At 46.9% G+C, this 22,596-nt stretch overlaps 1 protein-coding gene across 1 annotated transcript in view; it reads right to left on the bottom strand.

The window, feature by feature from the left end:
• TMA16 (translation machinery associated 16 homolog) overlaps nt 1–22,230 on the bottom strand; it is a gene marked incomplete at its 5' end in the record, with an annotated part of 113,646 nt that extends 91,416 nt beyond the window's left edge. Inside the window, 3 exons of the mRNA XM_082249123.1 lie at nt 9,853–9,890; nt 18,329–18,438; nt 22,093–22,230. Coding sequence (XP_082105249.1) covers nt 9,853–9,890; nt 18,329–18,438; nt 22,093–22,230 — 286 coding nt within the window. The remainder of the gene's footprint in view (nt 1–9,852; nt 9,891–18,328; nt 18,439–22,092) is intronic.
• Between the last annotated feature and the right edge of the window lie 366 nt (nt 22,231–22,596).

The following is a 22,596-nucleotide window of genomic DNA, read 5'->3' as shown; positions in this document are numbered from 1 at the left end:
ACAGGCTGGTGCCATCTCCTGACAGAACCCCTCTCTGCCGAAGTGGGAGTGGCTGTCAGCCAATAGGAATCGCGACTCGGGCCTAGACCCGGTCGTATGTGACCTGGCGAGATGTTTAACTCGCGGGGCCAGTCCCCGTCCGGTGGGACTATGTCGCAGCCGACCTAGTGCAGAGATGAAGTCTGTGCGCGCTCGCTGGCCGGCTGTAGTGACCACTGGATCTATATATCCAGCCCATCGCCCAGATCCGGCTTAGTTGCTTGTAGATCTCACAGGAAAAAAATCTGGAGAAAAAGCTAACTTGAAAAAACTATCTAGAAAAAAACTTTTGCCAGCATCAGAGATCCCAGCAAAAACCTAGGTCCTTACTCCTGACTAGGCATATTAAAACTGACATCCTATAGCAGGGAGAGAGGGTATACCCCCTGGGACTGCCCATAGGCATGGCCAGAACTTTTTTCTGCCTAGTGTCCTACTCCTGTAGGGGGCAGTATAAACTACTGATATGAAGATCAAAGACTGAGTCCGTCAATGAACGATAAAGAAACAAGGTTTTGCCTGTAAAGCTGTCCTTTTTAGGCGCTGGACCCTGGGATTCGGACCCTTGGAATACCAAACCCCAAAGGCGCTTCGTGCAGGGTGCGCTACAGGTCCAAGGTCATGGCCCCTCTAAAACAAGGGGACCCAGCCCTTGAAGGTTGCCAAGACAGAGCTTGCTGTGATGGGTGAAGATTTGATTCCTGTTTCATACAGAATCCTGCAGCAGGACTGGGGAGTCCAATTTAAAATATTTACACATGCAGCAAACCTTGAAGGTAAAAATTGCTGGTATAATTGCAGATTGTAAATATTTTATGCACTGTTCCCTTTAAAGATAACAGAGACCGAGTGCCATGTGAGTCTCTGCATGAGACTATGGATGTTAAGCCTAGGCAAAATACATCTTGTTAAGCATTATTTCTGTGCTTGCTTTTCTGACACCCTGTTTTCACCCTGTGCTGATTACCTGAAAAGGTATTGGCTGTGACAAACCAAGGTGTGCATGAAACTATGGATGTTAAGCTGTGCAAAATACATCTTGTTGAAAGCTCTGGCTTTTCCTTTGGGATTAAATGTGCCAATTAGATCAATTGTGATTATAGGAGCTTGTGCTGTTGTGGGATGAGGCTAAGTTTGTTTAAACATTATTTCTTTGCCTATTGTTATCACACTGTTTTCTTGCCCTGGGCTGATCACTTGAAAGGTATCAGTTGTGACAAACAAAATTCAGCCTAAGCTGTTCTCACCCCATGTGGTTGCCGTTTTCGCCTTGGCGCATAAGCGACCGCATGTTTTTTTCCTCCCTTGATAGCGTATCTGTGGCGAAGGCCTACTCGCACGTGCGAGGATCTTCGCCTTTAAGTACAGGTGTACGCCGCATGGAGGGCGTGTTTGACCGCAATTGGTATGCACGTGGACGCCACATAGCACGCCATGCATGCGCAGTACCATAAATGGGCGCGATTTAGAGGAACTGTTTCCAATGCGCTAGCCTCTGCTGAGGCTGAAAGGGACACAGAGCAGCAGCAGCTGGGTTGCACGAGTCACTGTGGGTGTAGGATTACTGGCACAAACTGGTCCTGTATCTTGGCTTAATCAGTGCTGTGTGTGATATGCTGCATACGCTTGGCACAAGCTTTGGGTACACTGAAGTTAGTACCTCAAGTTTGTTTTGCTATAAAGCAATGTCTGCCCCAAAGAGGGCTGGGGGGGGGGGGACAGTTGAAAGGGGCACTGTGATGCCACGTTCAGGCCTCAAAGGTCCTAGCCGTGCTTCCTCTGTCTCTACTCCCCCTGAACAGCCAGCCAGAGGCGACTAGCCAATCTGCGCCATTATGGTTGTCAGGCATAGTAGCTACCCCAGGTGCTTCTGCCGCAACCAACGTCACTAAGGACAATTTGGCATCAGCATTAGCCAGCCTTGAGGGTAAGATTGCTGACATGATTGCAGCATCAAAAAGAGGGAAGAAACGTGATAGATTCCCCTCACCTGAGCTACCCCCTAAATTTCAGTTCAGGATTGGGCAGAGGATGTGGAAGTAGCTGATAATGACCCTATAGAGTATAGAAGGTTTCCACTTCTGGGGAGTCAGTATCAGAGGAGTCTCCGTCAGCCTCTCAAACCAAGAGATTGTTGGTTCAGTCTCTTACTAAAATAGTCTGGTCTGGACACAGATTTCCTCCCTTAGAGACCGCTGAAGTCTCCTTTTCCTCTTTAGGCTCATTGCACCCTCCTCATAGTCCTCAGATGTTTTCCATACATCCGCTCATGGAGCAAGAAATGTATAATGATTGGGACCATCCTGATAGGATTTTTTGTTCCTCTTAAAAGTTTTTCACTATTGTACCCTATGGAAAAAAAGTTTACTAGGAAATGGAATATACCCACTGTGGATGCTGCCATTTCTTCGGTTAACAAGAGTTTACCTGCCTTGTGGATAATGCCCAGGTTTTTAAAGATGCAGCAGATAAGAAGTTGTTATCTTTATTGAAAGCCTCCTTTGCCGTTGCAGGGTCTGCCATACAACCAGCAGTAGCGGCCATAGGAGTTTGTCAGTCTTTAAAAGACCGTATGAAGCAGGTGTCCAAGACAGTTCCTTCTCAAGAAGAGTCTGTGGAAGGTCTGTCAGAGCTACCTCGCACTTTATGTTTCACAGTGAGTGCTTTTACGGACTCCATAAGGCAAATATCAGGAGCTGCTCTGATGGAATTACCATGTAAAAAGTTACTGTCTGGCTTCCCTTTTCAGGGAGAACGCCTTTTTGGTGATGGTCTGGATAAGTATATCCAAAAGATCTTGGGAGGGAAGAGTACGTTGCTACCGGTAAAAAGGAAGAGCAAGCGTCCTTCTTTAAGATCCCCCGCATTCATACTACCAGTGCTTCTAAATCCAGATGGGGGCGACAGCCTCAACCATCTGGGTCCGGAACCAAGCCTTCAGGACCGGGTCAGAAAAAGCCCTGGGCCCAGAGATCAGCCAAGTCTTCGTCTAAGACTACCCTGTGAAGGGGTGCCCCCACTCCCTTGGGTGGAGGGAACGCTGCTGCAGTTCTCAAAGGTTTGGGTGGAATCGATCCAAGACAACTGGATTATCCCCACCAATTTGGCAGAGGTACAAACTGGAATTTCGGGTGTTCCCCTTTCCTCGGTTTATAGGTCAAGTAAACTGACAGATCCCCTAAAAATGTCTCTTTCTGGCATTGGACCAGCTGAGGGCTCAGAGTGAGAATGGAGGTTCCGGAGAACGAACAGTTTCAGGAGTTTTTATTCAAACTAGTTGATAATCCCCAAACCAAGCGGGGATGTGAGACCTATTCTGGATCTCAAAACTCTAAATCAGTTTCTGAACGTTCATACTTTCCGTATGGAGTAAATTCGTTCAGTCATAGCCTCCCTGCAGGGAGAGGAATTTCTAGCATCCATAGACATCAAGGATGTATATCTTCACGTGCCTATATTCCAGGCTCATCAAAGGTTTTTATGCTTTGCAATAGAATACCGTCATTTTCAGTTTGTGGCCCTGCCCTTTGGATTAGCTACAGCTCCAAGAGTGTTCACAAAGATCCTAGCTCCAGCATTGGCTGTTCTTAGGTTCCAAGGGATATCTGTAATAGGATATCTGTCCGATTACTAATAGATCAATCGGCTTCGGCTCCAAGCCAAAATGTCCTCCAGACAGTACAGTTCATGGAACGTCTGGGTTAGATACTGAACTTAGCAAAGTCAGCATTACAGCCGGTCCAGTGTCTGGAATATCTGGGTCTTCTTGTGGACACGGTATAGGCAAAGATATTCTTGCCAACAAGTAGGGTCACAGACCTGAAGGATCTGGCTTGGTCCGTAGTAAGGCTGAGATATCCTTCTATACGTCTTTGCATGATGTTACTAGGGAAGATGGTGTCCGCATTCGAGGCAATTCCCTATACTCCATTCCATGCCAGACCCTTACAGAACAAAATTCTGTCTAAATGGACTAGAAGGGTTCAGTCTCTGGACTGTTCCATGTCTCTGGTACCAAGAGTACGTCAGAGTCCAATTTGACCAGATAACTGGAGCAGGGGAAAATCCTTTCTTCCAGTGACCTGGAAAGTGGTCAATACAAATGCCTGTCTCTCTGGCTGGGGAGTGGATCTGGAGGAAGCCACTGTCCAGGGGAAATGGTCTTGGGTAGAGAGACATCTCCCCATCAACATGGAAATCTGAGCAGTCAGTCGGGTTTGGACGCCCAGACTTCGGGGTCACCTTGTCAGGGTGCAATCCGACAATGCCATGGCTTATTTCAACCATCAAGGAGGCACAAAGAGTCAGTCAGCCCAGAAAGAGGTGGATATCATCCTATCTTGGGCAGAGAAGTCGGTGCCATGCCTGACAGCAGTTTTTACTCCAAGAATAGAGAACTGGCAGGCAGATTTTTTTGAGCCGTCAACAGATGTTTTTTCGGGGGAATGGTCCTTGCATCCCGAGATTTTTCAATCAATCTGCCTATGCTGGGGGGTCCCAGACATAGATCTGTTGGCATCCAGGTTCAACAACAAGTTGAAGAGATTTGTGTTCAGGACCAGGGATCCACTCGCTGTCGGAGTGGATGCTTTGGTGACTCCTAGGGAGGAGTATTCCCTGATTTATGCCTTTCATCCAGTGCAGCCGATACCACGTCTGTTGCGCAGGATCCAGCTAGAGTGGAAACCAGTAATTCTGGTAGCTCCGGCATGGCCGAGGAGGGTTTGGTATGCACAAATCCAAAGGTTGGCAGTGACGAGGACTTGGGCTCTTCCACTGCGTCTGGACCTATCTCTCAAGGTCTGATATTCCACCCTGCTGTACAGCCTCTAAATTTGAAGACTTAGCTATTGAAGCCTTAATCTTGAAGGAGCAGGGAGTATCTGGCCCTGCAGTTCATACTCTGATAAACGCTAGGAAATTTATTACAGGGTCTAGAAATCCTACATTGCCTGGTGTGAAGCCAGGAAATGGCATCCCTGCAAATATACAATTGGGAGAATTCTATCTTTCCAGCAGGGGTAGATATGAAATTAGCCTTGAGCACTATTAAAGGGCAAACTTCAGCCGTATGGGTTTTCTTCCAAGAACAGATCGCTTCCTATTCGTTGGTTCAGACTTTCGTCCGGGAATGTTACATTTGCTTCCGCCTGTGAAGCCACCATTGTGTCCTTGGGACTTAAATTTGAGGCTGGCAGTTTTACAAAAACAGCACTAGTAACCCCTACTATGTATACCGAATGTAAACGCTAACAGCTTCATTCGCAAGTGCAGATGGGGCCAAAACAGAAAGACTGTAAATGTATCACTTTGTTTTACTTTAAAAAAGTATGCAACTATTTAATTAGATCAGATTTCTTTTTTTTAAGTAAATGGTAACAGACACATTGTAAAGGCAGCAGTGAAGATAAAATATAATAAGCTCTGCCTGAAGGAAAATGTTCAAGAACACTATCCAGCATGCCGCTGACAATAACAGGATTTTTGGTTAGCTTCCCAAGAAAGTAATAATTGCTGTCCCAGTATTCCTGGTAGGATTTATGTTCGGGATCAGATTTTTTGAACTGCAATTCTTAACTATGTTCCATCATGAAAGTAGCTTGTCTGCTGAAAGTTTAAGGTCACACAAATGATGTGTCTAAAGAGCCTTTTTCAGTTTTGTTCTGCTTTGTCTTTAGACTTCGTTAACTACACTCATATAATGCATTAATCATCTCTGCAGGGAGAAAGTCATTTTACGATGCACACTTGGCTGCGATGCATAGGTTTTATTCCTTTTGCATCTCACAGCAGCGTGAAAATTATACTTCTTCTTCTAAATGTTTATATAGAATTTGAAGAACAACTGAATTTTAATATAAAAATGATTTAATTTGTATAAAAAGAGTAACCACAGTCCCCCTCCCAACATTAATGACAAAACCCATAACTGACATTTTAAAGTGTGCACATAAGTAACATTTAAAATAATGGAACCATGGCAACAGTTGTGACTAGCCTTGAATCTCATACAGCTATTACAAATTTGCAAACGTCATTGAGAGGCACAACTTACAGCTGATGTCAGATTGCCAAGCAATATACTTGGCCTCTGACTTTGCAGTAACAAAGCAAGAGTTAAAGGGGAATGCCAGTAAATAAAGTGCTTTCTTTTTATTTTGCTTGGTTAGGAGCGGTTATCTGTAAAAATACTAATTATTTATACCAGATTCTTAACACCAGTGTTTCTCAACCTTTTTCCAGTCAAGACACCCTTTAAAAGCTCAACGCACCCCATTCTAAAATGTAAAAAACAAAACAAATAGTTTTATATAATGCAGCAACACCCACAAATGTAGGGCACCCTACATTAGAGAGAGGATTTATTCTTCTAAAGTAGTATGCAAACTTTCGAAACAAAGGGCCAGTGTACTGCCCTTCAAATATTAGGGGGTGGGGGCAGTGTCCAGCGGGAGTAGAAAATGGCCTGGCATTTGGTGGGAGTAAACAATGCTATAGGCTTGGTGGTCAGTGGGAGTAAAAAGAATTACATCATTGGTGTCAGATGCAGGAATAGTGCCCCATCTTTGGTGACAGTGGAAGGACTAGTGCATCGTATCAGGGCCCCAAGGGCATGAAGGCAAGCAGAGGGCCACATCCGGCCCAGGGGCCGCAGTTTGGTGACCCCTCTTCTAAAGCAAACTCCCCTTCGATCACTGGTACTGACTAGTATTTCAATGTTTCTTTCTCTGTCAGGTTCTCTGCCTCACTCAGCTAATGTGACCCCAGCACTGAAGAGCAGGGGAGGGACAAACAAGGATGCTGTGCAGGTGCCCGACATCCTCCTGATCAACTGAGGATATCATTGGTTGTTTGGGATATTGGCAGCTTGAAGGTTTTAGTAGTGCACAATGAAAACCTGAGGCTTTGTGTAACTAAAAGGCAGGCGTCATCCACCTTCTGGCTCGTATACCATTTTTGGGCATTTCAGGCACCCATCAAGAAAATCTGAAGGCACCCTGGTTGAAAAAGGATGCTCTTGTTCCAGCACTAGAACTGACAGTCCCAGCTAGTGTACAGTGTTGCTCACTCTCCCCTTTTCTCTCTCCTTGTTGATTCACAAACAGCTTTGTATTCTTTTAACTGAATACAAGGTGTTCTGTGGTGTTCTGTCAATGGATGAGGAGAGATCCAGTGGTTTATCCCCTACTTTCACCTTGATCATTCACAGAACACTTTGTACTCAGTGAAAAGATTACAAGATATTTTGTTAAAAAACAAAAGAAGTGGGGGGAGGAAACGACACAACCCTTCACTTTACAGTAGCTAGAATGTTCAGCGTTAGCACCCAAAGCTCAAGGCCGACAGGAGTATCTGGCATAAATACTACATGCAATTTTAGATTCCCCAGCTGCCATTCGGACCTAAAATAAAGCTTTACAGATATCTGCTCTCTTTAGGCCTAAACTACAGTAGAGAAAAATCAGATCTTTTGTCTTGCTAGACAGGGCTGTGTTGTATAGCAGAGCTGTGTAAATCTTAAGACTGGATTGACAGGTATACATATCCTTTGGCAGGTAAAACCGCCCTCTTTTGTGGACTTCATCTGTGTATTCAGCAATTTGCCTTCACACTAAGTGCATGTAGCAGCAGAATACAATTAACAAATCGAGGAGAAAGTACAAGAGAAAAACGCCATACCCTGTCTTATGAATCTGCTCCCAATGCTGAGATTTTGTCATATAAACCCCAGCAATAGTCACAATATAATAGCATTTATCAAAGGGACACTGGTGATTGGGAGAAGTAGCAAATGCTACTTAAAGCTGAACTCCAACTTCCTTTTCAATAGAACTGAATGGAATGCTCAATCCCAGCATAAATCCTACCTCTATATCATGTTGCTCTGTTGTCAGCAGATCCCCTGATTTCTGGGTTTAGTTGCGGCTTTGTGACATGCGACACCGTGTAGCCTACTTATAGTCTCTGTCCCTTCCACAGCCACTTCCTGCAGTGTCCAGAGCCTGTAACAATCTCCGTTGTAGTCTTTCAGACTCCGCAAGTGATGAAACTGCTTTCACAGCTCTGATGGTGGGTGGAATTGAATACATAATTATCACTCAATCCTGCCCAGTCACAAAACATTTACACCTGTGGCCACCCACATAAAGGCCAGAAACACTGATAGTAAACCTAGGACCCACCCACATCCACTCCCAGAAATGATACAAGCAGCTGGTCCTGAAACTACAGAGATTCAAAGGATCATGGGACGTGTAGTTTCAGGACTGGGAAAGGAAGTAAACAGGAAGTCAGAGAACTTTGAATTCAAACCAGGAGGAGGAATGACATCACAGACACAGAAACTTGCTGTATACAGCTAAAGGAGGCAAGTTAAATGCAAACTGACAGTGGGGTTGCAATTCATTTACATGTACAATGCATTCGTTGTTTTGGGGAGGAAAAGCTAGAGTTCTTCTTTAACCACTTCCGTAGGCTCTTTACCATGTGACCAGCTGTGTCCAATCACAGCTGGTCACATAGTACACAGGAAGAGCCGTTGATCGGCTTTCCTTAGTTTGTGCCCGGCATTGAGAGCATTGATTACCAGTACAGACCCTTGGGGGGGTGCCACTAGAACCACCAGTGATGCCCACCCATGACCCCAGGGATGCCCACCATGGCCACCAGGGATGGCAATCAGGGCTCAGGGAGCCCGCCAGTGCCCTCCCCACCAGTGCCCATTATTGCCCACCAGTGCCGCCTATCAGTGCCCATCAGTGCCGCCCATCAGTGGCACCTATCAGTGTCCAGCAGTGCCGCCTATCAGTGCCGCATATTAGTGCCACCCCATCAGTGCCGCCACATCATCAGTGCTCATCAGTGCAGTAAAAAACCTCCCTTTTTACAAAATTGTATAACAAACAAAACATTTTTTTTTTTTTTTTCCAAACTTTTTGGTATTTTTTTAATTTTTTTAACAAAAAAGAAAAAACCTTGCGGTGATCAAATACCACCAAAAGAAAGCTCTATTTGTGGGAAAAAATGCCAAATTTGGTTTAGGTATAGTGTTGCATGAGCGCGCAATTGTCATTCAAAATGCAACAGCGCTTAAAGCTGGAAATTGGCCTGGGTGAAAGTGCCCTGTATTGAAGTGGTTAAACATGCATTTGGGAATGCCTTTACCAAGATCAAGTGAGTTTAAGAGCATGACCTCCATAATAGCATGTGCAAGTGGATAAATAGCTCCCAAATAGTTCAACATTGTAAAGGGCCTAAGTTATACGCATATAAAAAAAAAAAAAAAAAACACATTCTAAACATCAGAATATTTTTTTATACACAGTCCGATACCTGTAAAATGGTTTACTTAGCCCTTATAACGGTCACAATTTTGCTCCTCCCAAAAAACCTTACTCACCTTTTCCAAAATCATTGGTCAGAAAGTTGACCAAGCTTTTCAAAATGAGCATTGCTTTGGGTATTGATGCCCAAGGCTAGGCTTGCCTGCAAGTTCATATTCCTATTTAGTAATGGTTGTCACCATACGTGACCTTCATTATCTGTCAGACTGTGGCTGTTACATTTTATCTGGGTCTTCTAACCTGTGTGAATTTTGGCGGAGCCGGAGTAACATCCTACCTGCTAAGGTTATTAAGCACATTACTATTTACACCTAGGAAACCCACTGACCTTAGCCTGGGGTCTTATGAATTCATATGGCTTCTGTAAATTCCTACAATTTACATTCGATTATACATTACTCAATATATACGATTTATTCTGGAAACTCTAATAGTACATCAACATACATGTTTGGGAGGTTGTACTCACCAATAATACTTAGTCGTAAGGCTTTTTCGTTTTTTACCCTTTATAAAGAGAAAAAAATTATAAATATGTAAATACTATTTTTTAAATAGATACAATTGTTTAGTGTATTAAAAGCAACACATTAGGATTACAAATAAATAATGAATGGCAAATACATGAAAAAGGGTAGATTCATAGGGCTCTTTCACACGGGCGCTCCGTATGTCCGCAAATCATCCTATTTTGTGGATGATTTGCGGACATAATGTAAGTCAATGGCATTGCGGATGTCAGCGGAATACCATCCGCTGACATCCGATTTTCTTCCTTTCAGTTCTGTTCCGTTTTTTGGAACGGAACAGAACCCTATTTTTCCTCCGTTCAAAAAACGGAAAGGAAGGAAAATCGGATGTCAGCGGTGTCATCCGCTGACATCCGCAATGCCCATAGACTTACATTATGTCCGCATGTCATCCGCAAACGGATGGGATGATATGCGGACATACGGAGCGGATGACACAAATGTCATCCGCTCCGTGAAGAAAAAAAAAAAAAAAAAAGTCCCGCAGCGGAGAAAAACAGCGGAGCGGCCGTGTGAAAGAGCCCATAAGCTGCAATTCTAAAGGATTGTCTTGGTTAACATTACAGTTTAAAGAAGTGTGGGCAAAGCTCTTTAGGTCATACTTCTATGGATCACAGGAGTGCAGATCGTTTTGCACACTTGTGACCTGTTTCCAGCCGATTAACGGCTGACATCATTCATCAGGTCCAGACTCTGGAAAGATCCCGACCATATGGTCAGGATCCACTCAGATGCCTGGACCCGCACCTGACTCAGCCACTCAGTAATCCGCTGAGAGCCTGAGCCAGCCCTTCCCACTCCCTTCACTTCCCACCCTTGGATGGGAGAGCAGAGAGCCGGAGACTGACAGTCACGGCACTCTGCTCAGAGTGGAGGGGGAAAACTGAGTGATCAGCGGTGTTTGATAACTCAATTCTCACTGCAGAGTAGGAAGGGGACAGATGCAGCATCGGATTGATGCTGCATCCACCAAGGTGAGTATAGTTTTTTTTTTTTTAAATCCTGAGTTTCTCTTTTAAAGCCAATCTCCAGTTACCATAGTAGTCATAGTTCTACTCAAATTCTGAGAGATGCCACTAAGAGAGAAGTACCACAGATCAAATTATCCCACAGCTCACATAAAGCATAAATATAGGAAATTACAGAATTCCACCACATAAAGATTTTGTTTATCATAGAAAAAGTTAAAAGTTTGTCATAAAACCAGAGCAATTCTAAATAAGCATGTCATGAAAAAATGCATAAAAATGGATTTTTGTAAAATCTTACCGTAAAATCCTTTTCTCTTAAGCTCATTGACAGACGTAGTCCTCGTTGATTACTAACAACTCGGGTTATACTGCCCTCTACAGGAGTAGGACTAGACAGGAAAGAAAACGTTCTGGCCACACCCTAGGGGCAGTCCCAGAGGGTATATCCTCTCACTTCCTGCTACAGCAAATCAGTTTTTTTCTGTCTAGTTAGGAGTAAGGACCTAGATGCCTTGCTAGGATCTTCGGTCCTGGCAGGATTTTTTTCTTAGAAAGATTTTTTTTAGACAGCTTTTTTCTCCAGTGTTCCTGTGAGATCTTCAAGCAAGCAAGCTGTAACTGGGCGACGGGCTGGATGTTGAGATCCAGTGGTCACCCCAGTTCAGCCTACGAGCGCATGCAGGCCATAGCTCCGCGCTGGGTCGGCCGCGACATAGTCCCACTGGACGGGGACTGACCCTGCGAGTTAAACGTCTCGCTTGAACGCCAATGACCAAGAGTCACGGTGTCCATACTGGTCGACAGCCCCCCCACCCTGGTGGAGAGGGGTTCTGTCAGGAGTGGCGCCCGCCTGGTTCCGGTATGGTGAGTAGTATGTTCCCCCTTTCCCCCTGACGGGTTTGTGGTGAACGCGGGCCCCTCTCTGGAATGGTAGGATGGGTTTCCCCTCTATCCTATAACAGGTCACAGATCCCCCAATTTGAGTGTGATTTTTGTGAACAGAAACCAGGAGGCTTGGTTTGGGAGCTGACTATCTAATGTCATTTTAAAACTGTAAGGGTGACTGAAGTCAGTGGCAGTACTAGAATGGGCATTACTAATGAAGCAAGAGGTATCTTACCTGTCAGAGGTGTTCACAGGGCGATGCCTATGCCTGAATCACTGCAGTCCAGATCGCCATTCCTCCAGCAAGGGCAGAGAGCTGCCTTCCGACGGCCCACAGACCGCATGCAGCCCGCCAGGGTCCGGTACCACCGGCCAGGCTTATCACCATCAGGGTGAAGGTTGTGGGGCCGAGATACTCCCGCAGGCGAACATAGAATCCTGTACAGGCTGCCGTCATTGTCTGGCAGATCGCACGAGGCCGCCATATTGGCGTAGCCTCGTGTCTCCAGCATGGGGCGGCCATGTTTGAGGTGACCAAACACCTCGTGGAGCCAGGGGGAGGCGCCGGAAGGCGTGTTAAGGGGCGGAGCCGCCTCCTTTACCCAGGAAAAAGGGCCAAAGACTTCCTGTCTGTAACAGGACAGCACTGAGCAAGCAAGCACGGATGAGCCTTGGGGTCTCTCTCTCTCTCTGTGGGGTCCAAAAAGGCAGGTAACACTGAGGGGCGCTGTTGCGCTAGGGGATTTTTAATGCATTTTCGTTAGTTTTTGGAGTCTTTGGTATCCCGGGTGGAGGTGGCCTGTCAGGGACGGGGGTCAAGAAGTGACCCCCGCCTACCCCTATTTTGTATCTGATACTTCAGATACGGATTCGGAGCTGGTCAATGCAGCTGCAGGTCCCTCTTATGGGGCTGTTGTCTCAGGTAATGTCTCCTCAGCAGTGAAGAGAACGTTTCTGCCTCCGCCATAGCACAAGAGTGGTGGATGCACTAGTTGTGTCCGTCCGGGAAACCTTTAGTCTTGAGGTTACACCGGCAGAGGTAGCTGAGACTGAGATTCCTTTTTGGTACTTGTTAGCCTACCAAAAGGGCGAAGGATTTTCCTTTACCCAAATGGGGTCGTTTTGAAACGAACCCCTGTTATTTCCAAAACGCATGGCTAGGCGCTATCCGTTTGAGGAATCCCTCTTTAAAGGAAGGTCATACGATCAGGATACAGGATCGAGTTTTGATCACTTCCACCGGTGCGATTCTTCCCTTCTAACATTGAACGGTTTCAGGGGTTCTATTCGAACCTGTTCACAATGCCCAGGAAAGAGGGCAAGGTGCGTCCAATTTCTGGACTTGGGGAAAGATGGAGTCCATCCGAACAGTGGTGGCCTCCCTGCATCAGGGGGATTTCCTGGCGTCCATAGACATTTAGGATGCCTATCCTTATATCCCCATCATCGCAGGACATCAGCGTTTTCTTCGCTTTCCCAAAGATCATCCCTGGTTCCCACCAGGAGACTGAACTATCTGCGCCTAATGTTGGATACATCCTGGGCAAGAAAGTTTCTCCTTGGGGAGAAACTCCAGAAGGTTCAGTCAACGATTCGGATGTTGCTGTCCGTCAATTGGCTGGGACTGATGGTGGCCTTCTTAGAGGCAGTACCGTATACCCAGTCTCATACCCGAATTCTCCTGAAGGAGATTTTTTTCTAATGGAATCAGAATTCCGATTTCCTGGACAATCGGATCCGGTTCAGCAAGCGGACCAGGAAGTCTCTGATGCTCAACCAGGGGAAGTCATTCCTTCCGATAGCATCCAGGTTACATAGGTATCGGAACTGAGAGCGATCAGATTTTGTCTGATTTACTGGACCGAGCAGCTCTAGAGCAGCCCGATTCGGATCCAATCGCACTATGCCACGGTCGTGACTTATGTCAAGAAAGGGGCACTTAGAGTGTCCTGGTGGCCATCGAAATGACTAGCATCTTTCATTGGACGGAACGGTTTGTTCCGGATCTCCCCGCAGTGTTCACTCCGGGGGTGGGAAATCGGCAGGCAGATTATTTCAGCCATCAGATTCTGGATCAAGGGGTATGGCCTCTTCATCCAGAGGTTTTTCACTAGCTGTCCCTTCAAAACCTGGATTTGGCTTTGATCGGGTCTCCGACCACGTAAACCGGAAGCAGCATCACTTCCGGTTTACTCGGCTGCCAATGGCACCGATTTAAAAAAATTTCGGCATTTTTAATACTTTGAAGTGCAGTGGAGGGGTCTGGGGTCTTTAAGAACCCCCGATCCCTCCATAAAGAGTACCTGTCACTGCCTATTAGGCCCCTTTCACACGGGCGCTCCGTATGTCTGTATATCACCCCATCCGTTTGCGGGTGATATACGAACATAATGCATGTCAATGGGATTGCAGATGTCAGCGGATAACCATCCGCTGACATCCGATTTGCGTCCTTTCAGCTGTTCCGTTTTTTGGAACGGAACAGAACCCTATTTTTCTTCTGTTTAAAAAACGGAAAGGAAGCAAAATCGGATGTCAGCGGTGTCATCCGCTGACATCCGCAATCCCCATAGACATAAATTATGTCCGTATATCATCCGCAAACGGATGGGATGATATGCGGAAATACGGACCGCATGACACAAGTGTCATCCGTGTAAAAAAAAAAAAAGTGCCGCAGCGGAGGAAAAAACTGAGCGGCCGTGTGAAAGAAGCCTACTGTCACAAGGGATGTTTACATTCCTTGTGACAGCAATAAAAGTCAGATTTATTTATTTTTTTAAAAAGTGTTAAAAGTAAAAAATAAAATGAATAGTAAAAAAAAAAAAAATTACAATTAAAGCGGCCCATCCCCGTGAGCTCACGCACCAAAGGAAACGCATACGCAAGTCGTGCCCGCAAATGAAATGGTGTTCAAATCACACATGTGAGGTATCGCCATAATCGTCAGAGCGAGAGCAAAAATTCTAGAAAAAGACCTTCTCTGTAACTCTAAACTGGTAACTGTTAAAAAATTTGAAAGCGTCGCCTATGGAGATTTTGAAGTACCGCGTGAAAAAAAAATTTTGCATTTGAAAGGCCGCTGCGCAAGTACCACGTGACTAAAAATATTGAAACGATCACCATTTTATTCTCCAGAGTATATATATATATATATATATATATATATATATATATATATATATATATATATATATATATATCAGGGCTCAAAATTTAAAGTCCTGAGCTACTAGCCAGGCCTTAAGGGTTACTCGCCACCAGTTGCCCCACCCAACCCCTACCATGCCCCGCCCCTAATCCCGCCCCTAAACACGCCCTCATAAATTATCTCAAAATTACACTGTTAAATGTTTTTGAATTAATGCAGAAGTTACAAAAATAGATTTTAATAACAACGTTTTCAGTGCCCATCAGTGCAGCCTCATCAGTGCCCATCAAGGGTCTGGAGGGTGGGGGGCTGAAGAGCACTGGGGGGGGGCTAAAGGGGGGGCTGAAGAGCACTAAGGGGCTGGAGGGGGGCTGAAGAGCGCTGGGGGGGCTGAGAGCACTAAGGGGCTGGAGGAGTGGGCTGAAGAGCACTGGGGGGCTGAGAGCACTAAGGGGCTGGAGGAGTGGGCTGAAGAGCACTGGGGGGGAGCTGGAGGGGTGGACTGAAGATCACTGGGGGGACTGAAGATCACTGGGGGGACTGGAGGGGTGGACTGAAGAGCACTAAGGGGCTGGAGGGGTGGGCTGAAGAGCACTGGGGGGGCTGGAGGGGTGGGCTGAAGAGCACTGGGGGGGCTGGAGGGGTGGGCTGAAGAGCACTAAGGGGCTTGAGGGGTGGGCTGAAGAGCACTGGGGGGGCTGGAGGGATGGGCTGAAGAGCACTGGGGGGGGCTGGAGGGATGGGCTGAAGAGCACTGGGGGGGGGCTGGAGGGATGGGCTGAAGAGCACTGGGGGGCTGGAGGGATGGGCTGAAGAGCACTGGGGGGCTGGAGGGATGGGCTGAAGAGCACTGGGGGGCTGGAGGGGTGGTCTGAAGAGCACTGGGGGGGCTGGAGGGGTGGACTGAAAAGCACTGGGGGGGCTGGAGGGGTGGACTGAAGATCACTGGGGGGGACTGGAGGGGTGGACTGAAGATCACTGGGGGGACTGGAGGGGTGGACTGAAGATCACTGGGGGGACTGGAGGGGTGGACTGAAGAGCACTAAGGGGCTGGAGGGGTGGGCTGAAGAGCACTAAGGGGCTGGAGGGGTGGGCTGAAGAGCACTAAGGGGCTGGAGGGGTGGGCTGAAGAGCACTAAGGGGCTGGAGGGGTGGGCTGAAGAGCACTGGGGGGGGGCTGGAGGGGTGGACTGAAGAGCACTGGGGGGGGCTGGAGGGGTGGGCTGAAGAGCACTGGGGGGGCTGGAGGGGTGGGCTGAAGAGCACTGGGGGGGCTGGAGGGGTGGGCTGAAGAGCACTAAGGGGCTGGAGGGGTGGGCTGAAGAGCACTGGGGGGCTGGAGGGGTGGGCTGAAGAGCACTGGGGGGCTGGAGGGGTGGGCTGAAGATCACTAAGGGGCTGGAGGGGTGGGCTGAAGAGCACTGGGGGGGGGGCTGGAGGGGTGGACTGAAGAGCACTGGGGGGACTGGAGGGGTGGACTGAAGAGCACTAAGGGGCTGGAGGGGTGGGCTGAAGAGCACTGGGGGGCTGGAGGGGTGGGCTGAAGATCACTAAGGGGCTGGAGGGGTGGGCTGAAGAGCACTGGGGGGGGGGGGGCTGGAGGGGTGGACTGAAGAGCACTGGGGGGGCTGGAGGGGTGGGCTGAAGAGCACGGGGGGGCTGGAGGGGTGGGCTGAAGAGCACTGGGGGGCTGGAGGGGTGGGCTGAAGAGCACTGGGGGGGCTGGAGGGGTGGGCTGAAGAGCACTGGGGGGGCTGGAGGGGTGGACTGAAGAGCATTGGGGGGGCTGGAGGGGTGGACTGAAGAGCACTGGGGGGGCTGGAGGGGTGGACTGAAGAGCATTGGGGGGGCTGGAGGGGTGGACTGAAGAGCATTGGGGGGGCTGGAGGGGTGGGCTGAAGAGCACTGGGGGGGCTGGAGGGGTGGACTGAAGAGCACTGGGGGGGCTGGAGGGGTGGACTGAAGAGCACTGGGGGGGCTGGAGGGGTGGACTGAAGAGCATTGGGGGGGCTGGAGGGGTGGACTGAAGAGCATTGGGGGGGCTGGAGGGGTGGACTGAAGAGCACTGGGGGGGCTGGAGGGGTGGGCTGAAGAGCACTGGGGGGGCTGGAGGGGTGGGCTGAAGAGCACTGGGGGGGCTGGAGGGGGGCTGAAGAGCACTGGGAGGGCTGAAGAGGGAGGGGCTGTACAGCACTGGGGGGCCAGCAAAAGAAAAAAAGAAGTTGGATAGGAGGAGCGGTGGGGCGGCTGCATATAGAGGAATTGATCTTTGCATATTCCTCCTGCAGCTGCTCAATGCCTGCAGAGAGGAGAATCAGGCATCCAGCTGGAAAGATCAATTCCTCTATATGCAGCCGCCCCACCGCTCCTCCTATCCAGTCACACAGGGAGGCTGCTAAATCCTTGGACACTCACCTGCTTCCAGCACCCGTGAGCAGCGCAGCACAGACCGAGGGAGCAGCTGCCTTCACAGGAGATGATCGGCGCGAGTACCGGTGTAGCTCTGGGAGATCGATTTTCATGCCGGCTTGACACCCCCCATCGGTATGCGGCCGGATAATGTCAGAGCGGCGGATCATCCCGCTGTAATAGCTTCAATTGTAATTGCCGGGCGCTCGGTGACATACACAGTCCCGCCTCCTAGCCCGGCTCCTTTGATAGACGTCACACGTCCTGGTTGGCCAGGTGTTCTGTCTATCAAAGAAGCCGGGCTAGGAGGCGGGACTGTGTGTGTCAGCGAACGCCCCGCAATTACAATTGAAGCTATTACAGCGGGATGATCCGCCGCTCTGACATTATCCGGCTTTCCTCTCCTCTCTTCCCCAGAGCTCGCCCAACAGAATTTTCCACTCGCAAAATGCGACCAGGCGAGTGGAAAATTTGAGGGCTGTATATATATATATATATATATATATATATATAATGTGTGGGGGTTCTACGTAGTTTTCTAACAAAAAAATGCTTGGTCCTTAAGTGGTTAAGTATTCTACGCACACTTGCACATTATGGCAAGAGCTCTTGCTGCCAGTCCCCCCTCCTTTTCCCGCTCAGTTCTACAGAAACGGCCAGCAGGGGTTGCACAGTGGGTTATGTAAAATGGATTCAATCTATTAGTGTTTCCCATTTACCCCTTTCAGCCAATCTCGGAAATGCAATGCAGTAGCATGTGAGAGGAACCTGGTGCAATGTGCTATACAATATGCTCAATGCTGCTCAAACTGCTATGTAATGCATTTTATATACTGCATATTCAGCTCTCTGTACCAAACACTGTAGAATATACACAATACACTGCCAATGTCTGTTGTCCCCTCTTAGTGAACACAGAATCCCAATTTTTACCACAACATATTCTATGTCCACAATAGGCATGTGTTGGCTACAGTGTTAAAAAAAAAGATCACTTACTTTTCCCTTCTGTCCTGTTTATGGCCTTCTCGTGCTAACTGAGCAGCTTTTCTACTGTAGGGATGGATGACTTTCTTTTCTTGTTTCCCTTTATTGTGTGGAGCTTTAGGCTGCAAAACAAAGTGCAGGAAGATTAAGCATCTACAGTAAAGTGCACACAGCCCAGGACAGTATTTACTTCACTGGGTGATGACTTGCAGAACAAATAAGCCACACAGCAATCTTCAACTGTAGCTTATTTGGAAGATTTTTCTTAATGAAAAGCTTGCTAGCATCACAATAGGGGTCCTACAGGAAACCACTAGATCACCTAATGGAACGGTCTTTTGTTTATATAAGCATTTTGCCAATGGAACTATATTTGCAATAATGTTTTCTTAAAGCGTTTGTTACCCCAGTATTTCATATCCCTGATATATGTCTGCTGTACCGTGTACTTGTAGGAAAAAGTATTCTGGTCTCTTTGTATTGCTTCCTTTGTGTAAAATCCCTGGGGTTTCTGCCAGTCCCTCTGCTTTCCTAATAAATACTGACCACACCGTTGTCAGTTCTCTAGCGGTGCTGGAAACTCACCTCCAATTAATTTGACTGCCCCCCCCGCACAGCCTTTCACTGGGAAGATTAATGTACTGCTGCTTCTCAACCCCCCAGCTCTTATGCAGCTGAGAACAGATGGAATGTGATCACTTATAAAAAAAGGGGAAAAACGTATTTATGTTTTTATATCCGTACACACAAGTTTTGACTTTTATTTAATTTTTAAACTGAATGGCTTGTTTTACAAGGCGATCATTTACAATCACTTTAAACTTTTGTAAATTACCTAGCAAAAGTGTGCCCACAGTGTTAGTGTAGGGCAAGGGTCTTCAAACTATGGCCCTCCAGTTGTTCAGGAACTACAATTCCCATCGTGCCGAGTCATGTCTGTGAATGTCAGGGTTTTACAATTCCTCGTGGGATGTGTAGTTTTGCAACAGCTGGAGGGCCGTAGTTTGAGGATCCATGGTCTAGGGGGAAGAGGGTGGTTGGCTCTACAGTGAGGGGAAAAAGTATTCCTTTCTTCCTTTGCCTATGTGGAGTGGGGGGGAGGGTGCCTTTCCTCCAATCAGCTGTCTCACAGTGTCTGCCAAGACTACACTCCCAGTGCTGAGCAGGAGGAGAAAAATTCTAACACGATGTGCACTTTGTAAAGAATATAGCAAGCTGAAGACAGCAGATATACAGGTAAAACTTATGTAGAGAGATTTGTTTGATCTCTGTGTATCATCTGGGGCTGTTCACTTTACTGGGTATATTTGGGGATTTACATCCACTTTAAAGTGCCACATTTAGCAGGATCCCCCATAAGGGACACCATAAAGTCCATAGTTACATAGTTAACCACTTAATGACCTATTTCTTTTGGGGGTGTGGCTAGCGTGTGAGGCGGATGGACGTGTAGCTTTGGGGCTCTATCGCGAATCCTCAAAAAAGTGTTCCAAGCAACGGTGGAAGGCTCTTCTGCAGCCGACCTTCTGAGTGATCTGACTCCATACACCAGCAGAGTCATGACCCGCAAAAGAAAAAGACCAGCTGCGGCCACAGAAACTCACGGCCTTCTTTCATCAAGCAGACGGGGGGATAAAGAAAGATGGCGCTGGCTCTCCTTCCTCCTCATGAGGCAGTAGCCAGTTGTTGGCGGCGAATGGTCAGGGCAGCTCTACTTCCCTAGGATCCATTCAAGCAGCATCATCTCCTGCAGTATCCACCCCTGTGAACAGGAGCCCAGCCAAATCAAAGCCACAACTAGAAGAGCAAGCAATCTCTATGCATGAGCTTATCCCCTTGCTCCAACTCATTAAACTTTACTAGAGAGCTGCCTGACTCTATCCTAGCTTTCCCCACCACCAACCAGCCAATATTAGAAACTACTCTAAAGGACAGGTTAGTGTCTCTCAGAAGCTCTATACATTCTGACATACTGCAATTAAAGTATTTTACTGTGGAGATTCAATCCATTGGCACTAGATTTGATCATATAGAGAACAAAATGGATAAGTGTGCTCATAACATACATGACCTCAGATGCCCAAGATGAGCATTCAGATTTCCAACGCTGGATAAAAGCCAAGTTGGCTGATTTAGAAGACAGATCAAGGCGCAACAATTTGAAAATAAGAGGAATTCCTACATCTGTCCACTTATCTGATTTGTGATAATATGCCCTTGATCTATTCAAACCTCTACTGCCTGAGTCGCCTGTCTCAGATTTGGTCATGGATTGCATCCACCGCATACTGAAGCCATCCTTTATACCAGACCATATTCCAAAAGATATGTTGATGAGAATTCATTTTTTTCACAAAGGATCAGGTAATGACTGTGGCTCACTCTTCAGGATCCTTTCATCAACTGTATTACAATTTGCATTTTTTTGCGGATTTCTCACAATATACAATGCAGCTGAGAAGGAAACTAACCTCCATTACCAAGGCTCTGCGGAATCACTACATCACATATAAAGCTACTGATATACAGAGATGGTGTGAACCATAGAACTTCCTTACTGGAATCCAGGCTAAAGCTCTTAAAATCTTGGGGTAGAATTCCATATAACCCCCCTTCAGCCAAAAGAGGCAATCTCCCTCAGGGCTCTTAACCATTACCGCTGGTTGCAATTGCTGATATTCAGTTCATGTCTTGACCCCTAAACCAGCACCAATAAGTGCGATAATTTTCTGTGGGAGCGCGTTGAAGCCTGAGTTTGTGGACAACTACCCCCACTCACTGGAGCAGTTTTGTTATTCTATATTGCCATCCAGATCCTTCGATCCCTACTTTTAGTACCATGTTAGGTACGTTGTTTATGTTAAGTTAATTTTGTTTTTTCTGAGCCGGTAACCTCATCACATGAGTGGATCCCTTATACAAAACCACACTCTGCAAAAACTACCTGTTGCATATCCAATATAAGCATTCTACAAATGCCCCCGGAAATGCATAATCTTTTTGTGAGCTTACGCTCATTTGCCCCAAGCTTAAACCAAGTGTCATACCGTGTTGCTTAATATTCTCTCCATGAATGCTCTAGATCTCCATCATCCTGCAAAACGCAGGTCACTATGGAAAGCAGCTTTGCAATACAAAGTGGATAGCCTGTGTGTTCAGGAGGACTCATTTTCGTGATTCATCTCCCCCCCGAAGTGTTACCACATAAGTTTTCTGCACGTCACACTTGCCTCAACATCCGCTAAGAAAAGGGATGTGATGATTGCCATACAAGATACCTTAGCGCTTCATTTGATCTCTGAGACTGTAGATCCAGCGGGGCAATATATCATATTGATTTGCAACATCAACTCTTCTAGATACACCATTATTAAGCTTTATGGTCCGAATACTAGACAGCTGCGTTTTTTACACAAGTTAATAAAAAAAAGAAGAAAAAAAAATCAAACAAGGCTACCTTTTGCTTTGCAGAGATTTCAACATCCCTCTGGATCCACAACTCGACTCTACCAACCCCCGAAAGCGAGGAGCTACATCTCTCTAATCATTCATGTGTACATATGATCTGTATGATGTCTGGCGTTGTTTACACACTTCCTAGAAAGACTTCTCATATTACTCTGTGGCGCAACTCCTAAACCCGTCTGGATCTCTTTCTTACAGATAAAGGATTCCTCCAAAGGATACAGGAGTCTTCGATTAAGGACATAGCCTGATTGGACCACTGTCCTGTTATCATGACTATTGAAAACTTGTTGGCCCCACTCCCTACTTACTTGTGGAGGACCAATCAAGCCTTCCGTCAAATTCCGGATTTCACAAAACACTACTAGAAAAAGGACTAACCGACTTCTTCCACATGAATACAGGCTCAGTATCAGACCAGTTTCTGTTTTGGAATGCTCATAAGGCATTTATAAGGGGAATATTTATGAAACTTGGGTCTAGGTTCAGGAGAAGGAGGCAGCACCGCATAGAATCCTTCCTATATGAAATAAACCTAGAGACACAAATTAAATCCAACCCTACCCCCACACTCAGCGCCAAACATTCTGCCCTCAGATCTGCCCTCCATTCTGAGCTCTTGGAAGCACACGAGCGGCCCATTAGACGTAGGAAAATGACCTATTATGAAGGCGCCAACAAGGCCAGCAAACTTTTAGCAAGGAAAATTCAAGGCCTTAGGGGCAAAACAAGATTCTTTCACCTACACAACCCTACTGGGCAAAAAATAACCAACCCCCAAGACGTCGCTAACCTTTTTAGTGAATATTACAGTT

This window comes from Pelophylax lessonae (genome assembly GCF_965119305.1).
Source record: "Pelophylax lessonae genome assembly, chromosome: 1".
Classification (NCBI taxonomy): Eukaryota; Metazoa; Chordata; class Amphibia; order Anura; family Ranidae; genus Pelophylax; species Pelophylax lessonae.
Note: the sequence above shows the minus strand (reverse complement) of the source record. Positions and strands in the feature narration are given on the sequence as shown.